Raw genomic sequence first — 16,944 nt, forward strand, 5'->3', positions numbered from 1 at the left:
TTCAAATAGCTTTCTTAAATTCTCTGTTTATATATATATATATTTTTTTACATTATTAAATTATACAAGCATAAAATATAGTGAAACTTTACTTTTTAGGGTGCAGGTTGATGGTATTTATTTATGATCTGCTTAGGTGATTTAAATTTTATGTGTTTTAGACAAATTAATATTAGGCAGTTATTATTTTTGTAGCTAATATTCTTATAGTTATCATGTTTTTGCTAGATTTTTAATTCAATAGCTTAGCACACTTAAGTGAATAAATAGGGTGATTTGCCTCAATATTTAGGCTTTATAATATACTTTCATAATTAATTGATTAGGCGTACATACTTAGCTAGTTAAATTAGTTAACTCACTTCGAGTGCAAAATAATTTCATGCCCATTTTTTTTATACCTTTGTCACATACCCAAGCTTCTAAGTTGCACATAACTTTTTTTTTTAATAATTATTATAACACATATGTATAAAATATGTATTGCATGATTATTTATGTGAATATTCATATTATTCTTTAGTCTAAATTCTATTAATTTTTGTAAATAATAAAGCCCTTTTACACATCCCTCGTATAGTTAAATTGGTCCAGCCGGGAACCACATTTGTGGATTCTGAACGATGCCTAACACCTTCCCTTCGGAATAATTTGAACCCTTACCTAGAATCTCACTTATTTTCGTAGATCATGTTAAGCTGCATATATTAATAATTTATAGGTACCCTAGTATACCTTAAATGCTAGGTGGCGACTCTGTACATAATTAACTATTTCAGAGCTCCATAAGTTGTGCTTTGTTTAGCCTTTGGTAAAAATGGGGTGCAACAATCCCATTTCAGCAAAGCTCAAGTTTCCGTGCACCAACAATATGGCGGAATATGAGGCTTGTATTCTTGGACTCAAAATGGCCATCGATATGAATATACAGGAGATTTTGGTTATAGGCGATTCAGACTTACTGGTTCATCAAGTGCGAGGTGAATGGACCACTAAGAATGTGAAGATACTTCCATACTTGCATTGCGTGAAAGATTTATGCAAGAGATTCATCAACGTGGATTTCAAACACGTTCCGAGGACACAAAATGAATTCGCTGATGCTTTGGCCACTTTGTCTTCTATGATCCAGCACCCGGACAAGAATCGTATAGATCCTATCAAGGTAAATGTGCACGATCAACATGCTTATTGTTTCTACGTGGATGAGGAGCCTGATGGAGAACCTTGGTACTACGACATCAAGAAATATCTTAAGACAGGAGACTATCCGGAACGCATAACCAGTGTTCAGAAGAAAACACTTCGGAGATTAGCAAACCATTTCTTCCTAAGTGGAGAAATCCTGTATAGGAGTAATCCGGATTTAGGGCTATTAAGATGCGTTGATGCTAAAGAAGCTGCCCGGCTGATGGAATAAGTGCATGGCGGTACATGTGGGCCTCATATGAATGGCTTTACCCTGGCCAAGAAAATCCTCCGCGCAGGCTATTTCTGGATGACTATGGAATCGGATTGTATCCGTTTTGTGCAGAAATGTCATCGATGTCAGGTTCATGGTGATTTGATTCGAGTTCCGCCAAATGAATTGAATGTTACGAGTTCTCCGTGGCCTTTCGCAGCTTGGGGTATGGATGTCGTTGGTCCTATCGAGCCAGCCGCATCGAATGGACACAGGTTCATTTTGGTAGCCATTGATTATTTCACAAAGTGGGTGGAATCATCTTCGCATAAGTCGGTAACAAAGAAAGTGGTAGCAGATTTTGTTCGGAGCAATATTATTTGCCGATTCGGAGTCCCAGAATCAATTATAACAGATAATGAAGCTAATCTTAACAGTGATTTAATGCGGGAGATTTGCGAGACATTTAAGATTACTCATCGCAATTCCACCCCTTATCGCCCTCAGATGAATGGAGCAGTTGAAGCAGCCAATAAAAACATCAAGAGAATACTGAGGAAGATGATCGATAATTACAGGCATTGGCACGAAAAACTGCCGTTAGCTCTTCTCGGGTATCGCACTACTGTGAGAACTTCAACGGGGGCAACACCTTATCTTTTAGTCTATGGGACAGAGGCGGTGTTACCTGCTGAGGTAGAAATACCATCTTTAAGAATCATCCAAGAAGCGGAGTTAAGTGACGCTAAGTGGGTACAGAATCGATATGAACAATTGATGCTCATAGACGAAAAGAGATTGAATGCAGTTTGTCATGGGCAGCTTTATCAAAACAGAATGGCCAAGGCTTTCAACAAGAAGGTAAGACCGAGGCAATTCAAAACGGGACAATTGGTATTGAAACGCATATTCCCACGTCAAGATGAAGCTAAAGAAAAATTTGCACCTAACTGGCAAGGACCTTATATGGTTCATCGAGTATTGACTGGAGGAGTGTTAGTCTTAGCAGAAATGGATGGCGAAATTTGGCCGAAGGCTATCAACGCAGATGCCGTCAAGAGATACTATATTTAGGAGCCTCATTTTATTTGCATGTAATATTCCGCAATACTTTCCATGTAATGGCATTACTCTCCCATGGCGGGATGCGTAACAAACCTATATCGGGTTGGATTTTTAAGATAAGACTTCCATCTTTATTTGTAATCATGAACTACGTTTGACCTGATTCCCATGGGGGATACGTAGGCGGCCCGCATAGGCCTCGGTCACATCATTTTATTATCCCCCCAATATCATTCTTGCTTGTAATTATGAACTACGCTTGACCTGATTCCCATGGGGGATACGTAGGCGGCCTGCATAGGCCTCGGTCATATTATTAGAAAATCCCAATTCTATCTCTGCTTGTAATCATGAATTACGCTTGACCTGATTCCCATGGGGGATACGTAGGCGGCCCGCATAGGCCTCGGTCACATCATTTTATTCCCTCAATTTTATTTCGCTTGTAAACATGAACTACGCTTGACCTGATTCCCATGGGGGATACGTAGGCGGCCCGCATAGGCCTCGGTCACATCATTTTATTTCGCTTGTAAACATGAACTACGCTTGACCTGATTCCCATGAGGGATACGTAGGCAACCTATGTAGGCTCGGTCTCGCCATTTTTTAAAAGCTCAACATCCCTTGCACCAGAAACTGGGACAAATTTTAAAAGGGCATCATCGCAAGATAAGGTCGAAAGATTTGGAAGAGTACTGTTTCAGCAAAATCATCGGGCAGAGAAAGATTTCGAAAAGGGGCACTCGTTTTGTTTCACAATGTGTCACAGTTCCAAGTTCGGCAGAAATTATTTATCACTATACATATATTTTACTATGTCTATTTTACTTTGAAATAATGTGATTGTAATCAGACTGTTTACTAGTTGGCCAAGACTTAAAATGAGCGGAGGTTACAAGTTCAGACGAAGTTGGAGGCATGAAGCGCCAAGAGTCAGATCCTCCAAGTCAACACGAATCAACCCCCTCCCCAAAATTACAAAATTTTCTTTGGATGCAGGTTTCCAAGCTGCAGAAACTACAAAATGTACAACCTTGTAAGGATGGCGCGTCGAACGGTTTGACCATTTCTTCTATCAATTGTGCCTTCGAATATCAATAACTCTCGGCAATCACAATAAGCTAATCTCGCAAATTATTTTTTCAAATATATATCGACGCACAAATATTTTCCACTTGCCTTCGAATACATTGCTTTATTTATTTTTAAATACCCCTGCGTATGCTCGCGGCCACATTGCACTGCACCGGCATTGCTCACCGCTTTTCATATATCGCTTGGGCCATGCACCGCCCTTTTTAAATTTCTGCATAAGGCCATGCACCGCCTTTCATATGATGCATGGGCTGCGCACCGCCCTTTGCATCGCTTTCATATATTGCCTGGGCCATGCACCGCCCCTTTTAAATTCCTGCATAAGGTTGTGCACCGCCTTTCATATGATGCATGGGTTGCGCACCGCCCTTTACATCGCCTTCATATTGCCTGGGCCATGCACCGCCCTTTTAAATTTCTGCATAAGGCTGAGCACCGCCTTTCATATGATGCGTAGGCTGCGCACCGCCCTTTGCATCGCTTTCATATATTTACTGGGCCATGCACCGCCCTTTTAAATTTCTGCATAAGGCCATGCACCGCCTTTCATATGACGCATGGGCTGCGCACCGCCCTTTGCATCGCTTTGATATATTTACTGGGCCATGCACCGCCCTTTTAAATTTCTGCATAAGGCCATGCACCGCCTTTCATATGACGCATGGGCTGCGCACCGCCCTTTGCATCGCTTTCACATATTGCCTGGGCCATGCACCGCCCTTTTAAATTCCTGCATAAGGCTGTGCACCGCCTTTCATAAGGCTGCATGGGCTGCGCACTGCCCTTTGCATCGCCTTCATATTGCCTGGGCCATGCACCGCCCTTTTAAATTTCTGCATAAGGCCATGCACCGCCCTTTGCATCGCTTCCATATATTGCCTGGGTCATGCACCACCCTTTTAAATTCCTGCATAAGGCTGTGCACCGCCTTTCATATGATGCATGGGCTGCGCACCGCCCTTTGCATCGCCTTCATATTGCCTGGGCCATGCACCGCCCTTTTTAAATTTCTGCATAAGGCCATGCACCGCCTTTCATATGACGCATGGGCTGCGCACCGCCCTTTGCATCGCTTTCATATATTGCCTGGGCCATGCACCGCCCTTTTAAATTCCTGCATAAGGCTGTGCACCGCCTTTCATATGACGCATGGGCTGCGCACCGCCCTTTGCATCGCCTTCATATCGCCTGGGCCATGCACCACCCTTTTAAATTTCTGCATAAGGTTGAGCACCGCCTTTCATATGATGCGTGGGCTGCGCACCGCCTTTTGCATCGTTTTCATATATTACATGGGCCATGCACCGCCCTTTTAAAATTCCGCATAAGGCTGAGCACCGCTTTTCATATACTACATGGGCCATGCAGCGCCCTCTTTAAATTTCCGCATAAAGACATTGCACCGCCCCTGCCTTGTTTTGTTATTATTTTTATTAGTACCCTGTATATGCTCGCAGCCGCATTGCACCGCACTTGTATCGCTTTATTTCAATATTTCTTCTTACTAACTATTTTTATCTAGTTTTAAGTTTCGCAGGAGTTTAAGCCCAACGTGAAACTATTTCTTCAGCAGCGAACTGGGGCAATACGTCGGGAAAGACAAGCAGGCTTCTCGATAAGGGTCAAAAATCTACCTCGAACACTCGGTTCCAAATTCAAATTTCCCGTTCGCATTCCAACACAATCAAATTTTCGGGGTTCTATCACAATACCCAGTGTCATCATAATTCGACACTGGGACAATATTTTTTGCGAGGATTCGCATCAAATCGTGAGTTGCCAGTCGTAGGTGTCGTAGTCTTCCCAGAACTAAACGCGGCCTGATTCTCATGCAACCCGAGATATGTAGGCGATTCAAAGACCAGAGTTCGGCCGTAATTTTCTTTACCCTTAGTCCCCATAATCCTCTAGCCGGGACAAAATAGGCTACTAAGTCAACGTCTTTGCCCGAAAATTCTTTCATCATTATCAGGCAAAGAGGGACAAGTTGTTGACACCCAATTTTGTCCCGCCTCTCCTCCGAAACACATATTTGCGCTTCTAATATTTTCACAAAAAATAAAATAAAAATAATAATACTATATATTATGTTTACTATAATCATTAATCTCTTATCAATAATGGCATTTCATTATTCTGTTACAACTATTATTATTATCATTACTATCATTATTATTATTATTATTATTAATTTGTTATTATTATTGATTATTATTATTATTACTATTATTATCATTTTGTTATTATCAATAATTGTCATTTATCACTATCGTTACTGTTTTATTATTAATTATTATCGTCTTTATCATCATTTTTTATTAATTATTATCATCATTATTATTTTTATTTTTATCAACATTTGTTATCTACTATTATTATTATATCTATTTTATCACCATTATCATCAGCATTATCATTATTACCATTATCATTATTGTTATTATTATTAGCAGTATTACTACCGCTATTGATTTGCTACTATTATTTAGTGTTATTGAAATTTGCATTTCTCAGCGTTTTATCAACTTCCGCATACACATCGCATTTATTCCGCACATTTAAAATGATAGATTTTATTTATGGTTAAAATATTATTGCACGGTCATTGCAACATCATATAATTTTATTATCCGGGTCTTTTACAATTACACATTTTTCGTACCAGGTGATATTCTGGCACCCTTGGTACACCGTTAACCAAAATGGGTCTCTTATTCAAATTTAGAAGCCGAATTATTTCTTGCACTCGGTCCGTATTTTGACTTACCGGACCCCAAATCAAAGTCCGATTAACTCCTAATATTTTTTTTTACTAGCCCATATTTTTTATTTCAATTTTTAGACCAGTCCATATTTTAATTCACTAGTCTATTCTTTTAATACGCGGTCTAAAAATCGATCCGGTCCACAAATGGACCGGGTCCGATCCATTTTCATCTAAAATAAGGGAAACCTTAAAGGTTTCCCTTCCATTTTGCATTTCCGCCGTTCCCCACTCCTTCCTCCGCCTCTTTCTCCTCCTTCCTCCGCCTCTTTCTCCTCCTTCCTCCATCTTCTTTCTCCTCCCATCTCCACCCAACTCGTCGACTCCGCCATCTCCTCTCTCTCATCGTCACCCGCTTCCCACGTTACCCGCACCCTCCACTACACCTCTGCTCCCCACTCGTCTGACACACTCCACTCAACCTTGTCCCCCACGCTCACCTGCCACCACCATCTCCTGCTCCCCACGCACCCCTGCCACACCCATACTTCTGCCAACGCACCTCTCCTGTCCCCTCCCCGCTCCTCTCTCTCCTCCTCAAAAATGAAAACCCTAGCCTAAAATCGAAAAGGGGGAGGGAACTATAAATAATAGTTCCGAGTATGAAATCAGTGTCTCTTTTTTTTCGATTTGGAAAAATCCCCAAAAAAGGGAGTTCTTAAACCGCATAAAAATTTCCTAAAAATCAATCCCCCTTAGCAGTCGTAATTTTATTTGACATCGGGCCAAAAACACTAGATCCAAATTGGTATTCGATTGCTTTGCTCATTGTTGTGAATCCGAGCATCGCGAGCTTAGATTTGAAGTGTTCGAGTGATATTGAAACCCCCACGCCCGTTTCGCTGCACCCGAAGAAGCATGACTATTGCATACGAGTCCGAGGGGCTCGTTTTTCTTCCGCATTTGGCGTTGGGCTAAAAGCCCAACATGACCTCTCCCGTGTCAGCCCCAATCCGTGGCCTGCAGAAGAAGAAAAAAAAAACATTGGGCCAAGGCCCACTAGACAAGAACAATCCACAACAACAGCGTATAAAATTTCTGGGCCAACGCCCATAAAGCAGCAGTCCAAAAATGGGCTGAGCCCATTTAATCACATGTGTTCCTCCACTTTATTTTGTGTCTTTAATTTGTATCATGCAACTAACCCTTGCCTGGTTTCTTTTACTTAGGTGAATTCTAATAAATTAGTGGGTTAGTTTAGTGTAATGGGTAGTTAATTAAAAGGAAACTAGTAGTTAGCTCCGTAAACTTCATTTTTTTTTATCTATAATCTATCTTGAATTATTCATATTATCCTTAATATTTATCTCTAAAAATTATTTGCATCATTTATAATATTTGCTATTACTAGAATCATCAAGTTCCAATAATGAGAATATATGCTTCGAACTAAAAAATCACTTTTCATTTCTTTATCGCCTTAGAGATTTAACGTGCCGTGGACATGAAATATATAAATTTATGCATTGTAAGTTGATTTAATCTTGATTAAACATAGTTAACAAAAGATAATAAAAGGGATGAAGAAGACTCATTAGCAACTTTGTATTTCATTTATACTTCTAAAATGCAAAGTCAATTCATACCTCATCGTTGGGTTTGTTTTCAAATATTTATTAAAACATTGCATTAACCCGCATTTTCTTCTATGCAAATTATCATATTTCGTAAAAACTAATTTTTAATAGCATTATTCCATTTCATTTAAACCATTAGAAATATTTATAACTTTATAGCACTTTAGAATCCCCTTTTATGCAAATTGTTATTCTCGTTTTAAGTAGCGCTATTATTTGAAGCCTTTTACAAGTCCTATTATAAATAGCTTTCAAAACCCTTTTTTTATGCAAAATATTATATTTTGTAAGTCTTATTTTAAGATAACATTACTATTCTCATTCAAAGTTTTAACAGCATTTATAAGTCTCATTTTTAAAAGCATTTCATTTATGCAAGTTATTATGTCTTCCTACAAGTTAGTTCAAATAGCATTGCTATATTTACAAGTTATTTTCTTAAAATTCAAACACTATATTTAAATTTAATTAATTAACCTAAGTTTGGTCGGATAACCGTAAGTTAACGGATTCTAAAGGATGCCTAACCCCTTCCCTTTAGGATAATATAAAACCCTTACCTAGAATCATATTGATTAAGCAGACCATTAACAGGGGTTTTAGTTTTAACTTTACCTTAGTTAATATCTAGGTGTCCTAATTCACCGTTAAAATTAATTAGGTGGCGACTCTTTAAAATAAAGCAAATAGAAATCTCCAATATGTTGTACTCCGCTCTAACCCGGTTAAAATGGGGTATAACAATCGTTATATTTACCTTTCTGTAAATGACTCTACTTGAGTAGGGTGATATCGAACTATACTCCCGCCATCTAATTCAGTTGTATCTGGAGCACTACTCGGTCCAGGAATATCACAGCTCTGCATAGTCCAACCAAAGTTATGTGACTGGCTACCAAATCCTACCATTGTTTCTTGTTGAAGTGTACCTCTTTGAAGCCCAATATTCATAGCGGGAAGATACGTAGTACCCCGAATATCAAACTCATCGTCAGTGGGTGCTCCAACATTAGTAGAGCGTTCAACAGTTGCATACATGTCAAGTGTGGCTATACTGATATGATTGCTAAATATATCAGAACTTCGAAGAAATACTCTGATAGTGACTCTGGATCTTGAGTTTCATACTCGGCCAGAATTAAACTATCTCGACGATTTCCCCACAAAAAGTCTGTTTCTGTAAAATATTGTTGATCCTCCACTTTTATAGCATACCGCTTGTCACGTTTGTAATGAAAAGGATCAATCTCTGCACATGGACCCGGAATATGTTGCTTCCTACCAAACTGTCTGAGAACGCGGTCTACCATGTGCCACTCTCGATAGATCCCACAAATAAGGGGAACCTTCGCCATTCAAATATCTCGGCCACGCAGACACCACTCAGGGAGTCTATTGATGATGGCCTCTGAATAAGGCTGCCGCACAAACTACGATAGAAAGAACATAAATTACACATAAGCGTAACTATTCTATCAAAACGCCATTAACAACCATAATTATGATAAAATACCTGGCCATCTATTAGGTTGTCCAATACATCCCTACATATGGGTAAAACATCACGTGCCTCATTTTCGTGGGATTTACGATGAGTCCACCTTCGTGCAAGAGCCGTGTGTGGTGGAAGAGCCCTGCATGGTGGCTGCATCGGTATAATGCGCTCCCAAGCCCAAACCTATATTAAAAAATAAAAATAAATACATAAAAACCTTATAACTATCAAATAGGACAACCAAATAAAATTATATAATTTTAAAGGTCACGTACCTGCAATAAGGAAATGAATCCACACACATCCTTGGCTTTCCTCAACGAAGCACGGCATAAACAAGTATACAAATATGACAATGCAGCCGCTCCCCAAGCTTGTTCATTCATTGCTCTAAGGTCACGCATGTCAAGCAAATAATCTAAATTAAGTAAGTCACCGGACTTATCCGGAAATATCGTGCCGCCACAAAGCCATAGCAAGTACAACCTAACCCGCTGTTGCACATCAATTTCTGGGGTCTGATCTGTAATATCATCTAAGCCTCTAATATATTCAATTAATTTATGTACTTCTAACCTACTAACACCATTAAAACAATCCAGACCGGGTGCCCAACCAGTAAGCTCATGGATCAATTGTTGCCACCCACCAATATCTATATATCTAGCATTAAGATTATTCAAGGGATAACCATCAACTCCATACCTTATATAAAAAAAAAAAAATGAAGTCCAGATCAAGTAATTTGGAGTAACTCACTATTAAAAAAAATATATTATATAAAAATCCATAACAAAATATATTGTATAACAATCCATAACAAAATATATTGTATAACAATCCATAACAAAATATATTGTATAAAAATCCATAACAAAATATATTGAAGAAATTACAGGTTCTGCAGTCATAAATTACTATGGTAATGCATAAATACATCAAACAAAGCAACATTCACAAAAAGGGAGGAAAAAAAATTCAATTCTTTATGACACATTTCACAATTCTTTTTTCCTGTACCGAAAATGTCATCATCGGTCTATTATTGGCAATATCCACAGTTCCACAATGTTTCAAGATAGTGATCTATACTTGTAAAACGTGGATTGATCCACGTTATACAATATATTTTGTATAACGTGGATCAGTCCACGTTTTACAAACATCCACAAAACTAGCAAAACTAACAGCAACATAACAATCCCTAACAAAATATATTATTTAGTTATTCAGATCTTTCATATAACAATCCACAAAAATAACAGCAACATAACAACAAATTTCTTCAAAAGTGCTACTAAACAAATCGGACCTTTTATTTAATAATGCTTCTAACAATCATATTTTAAGTTCAAATTAAAATAACACAAATAACACAAACGTATTAAATAACACAAATAAAAAATAACAATTAAAATATATAAGACAAACAGATCTATATCTATTATAAATATACAATATTATATGAGTTAGAAAAAATACCTCAATTTAAATAGCAATAATAGATAAAGATGAAGAAGTTGCTTCAAAAATTAGATTGTATTGCAGGGTTTAAAAAAAAATAGAGGAGAAGGAAAAGGAGAAGAAGATGGAGGTTCTGTAAGCAATGGAGGAGAATGGAAGAGAACGAATGGAATGAAGTGGCGGAAGATTTTAGGGAAGGGAACGAAGGGAAATATTTTAGGGCAAAAGGATCAGTCCAAATATACAATATAACTTGTATAACGTGGACTGATCCACGTTATACAATATAAATTGTATAACGTGGATCAGTCCACGTTATACTTGTAAATAATTTTTTTTTTTCGTTCGTTTGTCTGACAATTTAAAAAAAAAAATTGGGGTATATCGTGGATCAGCCCACGATATACCCATTTCGGTATAATAAATTTTAAACGTTCCCTTTTGGTAAAAACCGTGTATTTTTATACCCTTTAGGCTCCGGACTCCATCCCTTACCCCCATTATCCCCACTAACTCTCTCTCTCTCACACACACACGGTTTACATTCCCATTTAATTTCAAAATCTAACCGTGGAAACCACTAATCCAGGGTTATATCTTTCTTCTTTTGCTTCTACAGATATATATCTCTTCTTCTTTGGCTTCTACAGATATATTTTTTTACTTAATCTGATTGCGAAATTCTGGAAAAAAAAATATAATTTGCTTGCTATTAAATTTGGTTGTTATTCGTTATTTGTGCTGGTTTAACGTCCTTTTGACGATTACGATAAGTTTTTATTTTGCAGGAATAATATCAACATATATAGTGATGAAGATGATGAAAGGTTTGAGATGGTATAGAAATGGGAATGTCGTCATAACATAGGTAATTATTGCTATTAATTTTTATTTGTTTAATGTTAATTTATTCTTTAGAAAAATGTGTTTGAATCTGAAGAGGTAGGTAATAAATATAATCCTAAACTTGATCAAGTAGGTAACATTCTTACTTGCATAGAGAAGTCAAAACTATATTTATCATCACTTCTTATTAGGAAACTGATCTCTAGAAAAAAAAGAAGAGATAGATGTTTGTTATATATATATATATATATATATATATATATATATATATATTCACTACTCTCTTTTTTCTAAAATAAATTTCACACATAAAAGTATAGTAGAAAAGTCCAATTTAAATTTGAGTTTGATATATCTAAATTTCATACGCTCAGATTTAAATATATCTTAAATGTTAGTTTAGTACTCACTTTGTTCAAAGTGAATTATTTTTACTGCTATTATTTTCGAGTTAATAGTGTCTCCTTCGAATAAAACATTATCGGGATACCAAAAGATAGACAAAAGCCAAAAAAAAATCAAAACGTTGCTCCGCGATTTATATTCAACCAATTATATGTTTTCTAGATCATTTACTAAACCCTTTTTTTTTGTTATTCATTTGTTGTATTGTTCTATAATTGAATCAATTGAAAAAGAACTGTATAGTGATGAATAGGGTATGCGAATTATGATGGACTCTGTGTGTTAAGTTTATATTACACTAATTTATTATTTAATTTTATGCAAAGTAATTAATCAAAAGCAAGGATTTCGTTAATAAAAGTTCAGTAGAATTCTTTTAATAACATTATAGGTGATCATCCACTAATAGGAATATTATTTTAATATTAGAACAAAGGAAATTGTGTACTAATAATAACAATTTAATCTGCTCAAAGAATAAAATAACAATTTTATATAATCAATCTACATATATAAATATCAAGAGGTAAAGGCACCACATTAAGTCATGTGGCAGCATAACAAAAACCCACATGGCATGTTTTAGTAAGAAAGAGCAAAATATTAGGATAATGTTAAAAAAATTGTAAATAAGATAATTTTTTTGAAAAAAATAATATTTAACATTTTAACATTTTAATTGAGAGTAGTTAAGTTAAAATATAGTTATCCATTTTAGTTTTAGATATTCTGTTAGTGTTGCAGGTATTTTTTAAATAGTTAAATTAATTTATTTATCCATTTTAATGAAAATAATTTTTTCGTGTTGTTGCAGTTATTTTTTAAAATAGTGCGGTCAGTTTTAAATTTGTGCTGTTGCTATTATTTTTTGAATAGTAAGTAAGACTATCGGCGGTAATGGAGGATTTGGAAGGAGTGGAGTGGAGTCAATTCTATGATGCAGTTTCATAAAAAAACATGTTATATGAAATTGCTTCAAGTACTGCTAAATGGACAAAAAATTGACTAAAATATCATACCAGAGAAAAAATTTCACGAAAAGGAAGATGGAAATAATGTGAGGATATTTATAGTAAAATTAATTTTATAAATCAAATAATTCATAAAATTGAACAACAGAAAAAAAAAAGTATATAACAAGTCAAGAGTAAGCAAATTATATCGTAGTTATGCTATTTTTAAACGAGAGAAGCGAATAAGGATAGTAAACAGAACTAAATAAATGTCATATTTAGTAATGTAATTACAAAATAGTTGGATAGTACAATAAAGAAAAATAAGAAAGATAAAAGTTATTCGACGTTTTTTTTTTTTTTTTTTTTTAACAATTTCTTTGTGATTGAGTACATGACATTGAAAAATAAGATAATTGTTCAAAATTTATTAAAATATCATGCTTAAACAAGACAAATTAAAAATTTAATATGATTTCAATTCTACCATTTTTCGCGCATCGCGCGGGTACTATACTAGTATATAGATTTAATAACAATTCTTTCTTAGATAAGGATGTGAATACTACGTTTAATATACAACATTAAGTTATGACTGTTTAATGTCCAAACAGTTCATCACTAACCCTTCATCTAAGATAATCATTCATCCCGACCTGAGAGTCAAAATTACCCGCTGGGAATATAGATATATATTTTTTCTTCTGTACCATTTAATAAAAAGAAATTTTGAGTAAGCAAAGGGGGTTTTCAATTACATCGATATGCTTTCCCAAAATTTTCTAAATTTTATCATGCCCTTTAAATCGGCTTGCTTTCATCATTAGCAGAACCAAAATTTGAATTTTATGAGATTTAATTTGCCACTAAACTCATAATTTGTTTTAATTATTGATTTCACAATTAGATATTTATATACTTTTTATATATTTTCTGATACAAATTCTAAAAAAAGTTGTTGAATTCGTCGAAACCTGTGTCTAATGTTACACTATGCATTTGAAATAGCAAAAGAAATGATACGAGCTACAAAATATAAAGAAATAAAGAAAGAAAGAATCCTAATTAATACATAAAAGCTCACCATTTTATAATAGTCGAACAACATTAGTACAAAAGAATCAAACAAATATTAGTACATTTACACTTGAGATCATCTTGTCTGGATTTTAAAAAGTGAAAACCACAAAGTACAAATTACGCATCAGTAGTAGTAGTTTTTAACGCAATCTCTTGGATCAGAATTTCCTATGGTGGAGATTATCAACTTTAGTCCCTTGTAAATTGCTCATCGCAGCTATGTTAGACCCAAACTGCAGTCTGGAACCATTCATGTTGGAAGCAGGGGAAAGCAGAGAAGATGTTCTGTTATTGAAGCTTCTTGGCTGTGGCATATCCAAGAAATCAACAGTCACAGGTGGCTGAAACTCCGATCGAGTTCTCCGGTGAGACGAGCCCTCGACGGAATCAGCTCCGACAAGCATGTGGTAGCTCCGGTTAGAGGTGTCAGATAGGCACCTGAAACTGTTGTGGTGAGGCTTCTGTTTCTTCATGGCATGGAGGAGAAATGGGATTAAACCTTCCATTAAATTGCTTGTTGGTGATTAATGTAGCTCTTTTAATGAGTGGGTGATCGTATTTTGAGTTTTGTGTGTTTAGCTGTTTAAATTTTGATGTTAGAAATGGGCATGGCTGACAATTATTTATAGTGTAGAAAGTATGCAGGAGGAAGTTTCATTGTCAGGACTTGGATATGGATGACGGGATGAGAATAGTTACTAAGGTTGATCAATGCGAAATTGTCAAAGGAGTATGTTATTATTTTTCTTTTGAAAGATAACTTAGTACACTCTGGGTCGTTTGGTACACGGACTAAGTTATTCCAGTATAATAATTTAGGAATTATAATCTCCGGATTATTTTATCCCACTTGAGAGATGGGATAAATATCAAGCTAGATTGGATAAGATGGATTATTCAAAACTAAGTTTGGAATAAGTTTTATACCTTATTTGGTTAAGGATATAAATTTATTCCGAGATAAATTTATACCTTCATCCAAACAAGATATAACTTTTATCCTAAATTTAATCCCGAAATATCCCAACTTATCCCGCGTACCAAACCAACCCTATGAATTTTGTTGTAGTTAGTTATAAGAACATTGTTTTAAGTAGGATCTCATTGTTTTAAGTAGGATCTTTTTTTAGTTAACGGTGGTGACCACCTAGCCCGCTTTGGCGTTCAATTATTTGTCGGATTTACAAGCATCGTGGTTTAAGTAGATGAAATCAATTATCTAATTCTTATTCACTATCATGCCACCCTTTTAGGTAATTATCTTTCTTTTAATGTGTTTTCAAAATGCGTAAAAATTATTTTAATTAATTCAAATTTTAACTTCTGAATTCACACAAAGAATTATGGGATTATTTGGTTGCTAGTTAGAGATATGTAGAATTTAATTATGCAGGAATAAGTAGAATATGGATTAATTAATAGAGATTACAATGTGCGAATTAATTACTCCCTCCGGATAAAAAAAAAAGTGTCCATTTGACTTTTTTTTTTGAGTAAAAAAGAGATATCAACTTATCAAATCAAAAAAGAATTAACATTATTTTTTTAGATTTGTCCATATTAAGTGTTTTGTGATCAAATATCAATATCTATTTAATTAGGAGCGATTTAGTCAAATTATCTAATTTTTTCTAGAAATTAGTATTTTTTTTTTCTCTTTTTTGATCCGGAAAGAGTAGACCGGGAGAATTCTAAACCGTTGAGGGAAATGCTCATTGTATAAGACTGGAAAAGCATTACAGGGAAAGGTCATTAGTTTGTGGGCAAGTGGCGGAATTGAAATAGACAGTATCAATAACGCGTTACAGACAGTTGGAATCCACTAATATTCAAGTATTGACCTCCCTTTTTAATCAACGTGCTCGATTATGTTTTTTATTTCAAATTTTATCCATTGACTGAGGCACAATGTAAGTTGAATACACAACATACCTTCACTGGTTAATTATATTTAGGTAACAAACCACTTCATCACTAGTTTCTAACTTTCAAGCATGAAAAAGTTGAATTTGCCTTGGGCGTCAAATTTTCACCAATTATTCCTTTTGGATAACTGTTTAGGGATTAATTCTTTTTTATTTTATTTTTGAAATTTATTACTTTACTAATTTTTAACATTACGGTCTAAATATTCTTTTTGAGCAAAATAAAATCTTATGAGAAAATATTACACGACGATCCAAAATTAACTTATATATGTTTTAAACTCTATCCATTGATTAGGCTCAATGCAAGTTGAACACGGAACACACCTTCACTGGTTAATTATGTTTAGGTACAAGCAATTCATCATTAGTTTCAACTAATTTCAAGTTTTAATCAATAAGGGTTATGATGGAGTGACAAACAATCTCTCATCCTCAATTAGAGGTTTCAGACTTGAGCTCCGCTGGATCCAGAATCGCCTGTGTTAGTAAGCATTTTATCCTCAATGTGAAACTTTCCAGTGTGAATTCGAATTTAATCAAAACTCAATGCGGGTAACGACAAAAAAAAAAAAAAACTAATTTCAAGCTTAAAAAGTTCAGTTTGCCTTGGCGTCTTTTTCTTATCGCTAAAACAGCAGGCAACAGTTGACTAGTTTCTTTTAATCAAGTTAAAATTCATGTTTTAATTATTAGGGAATTATTACTAGGCGTGTGTTAAATATTAAACCGATGTTTATGTAATTCATCCCAAATTTGAGTTAGGTGGCTAGTTTCTTTTAATCAAGTTAAGACATGTTTTAGTATTACTAGGCATGAGTTAAATGTTTAACCGATGTTTATGTAAATCGTCCCAAATTTGACAGGTTA

General features: G+C 35.3%; 2 protein-coding genes across 2 annotated transcripts; both read right to left on the bottom strand.

Moving 5' to 3' along the window:
* Positions 1 to 9,377: 9,377 nt before the first annotated feature.
* Positions 9,378 to 10,094, bottom strand: LOC132598947 (serine/threonine-protein phosphatase 7 long form homolog). Its single transcript, XM_060312111.1, has 2 exons — positions 9,677 to 10,094; positions 9,378 to 9,584 (listed from the first exon to the last, which is right to left on the bottom strand). The coding sequence occupies exons 1-2, from the start codon at positions 9,803 to 9,805 to the stop codon at positions 9,393 to 9,395; spliced, it is 321 nt and encodes a 106-aa protein (XP_060168094.1). The 5' UTR covers positions 9,806 to 10,094; the 3' UTR covers positions 9,378 to 9,392.
* A 4,040-nt stretch (positions 10,095 to 14,134) lies between these two features.
* Positions 14,135 to 14,824, bottom strand: LOC132598945 (uncharacterized). The gene has a single exon (XM_060312108.1). It carries the CDS (start codon positions 14,653 to 14,655, stop codon positions 14,308 to 14,310), a length of 348 nt encoding a protein of 115 aa, XP_060168091.1. The 5' UTR covers positions 14,656 to 14,824; the 3' UTR covers positions 14,135 to 14,307.
* Positions 14,825 to 16,944: the final 2,120 nt, after the last annotated feature.

This window comes from Lycium barbarum, chromosome 6 (genome assembly GCF_019175385.1).
Source record: "Lycium barbarum isolate Lr01 chromosome 6, ASM1917538v2, whole genome shotgun sequence".
In the NCBI taxonomy this organism is placed as follows: Eukaryota; Viridiplantae; Streptophyta; class Magnoliopsida; order Solanales; family Solanaceae; genus Lycium; species Lycium barbarum.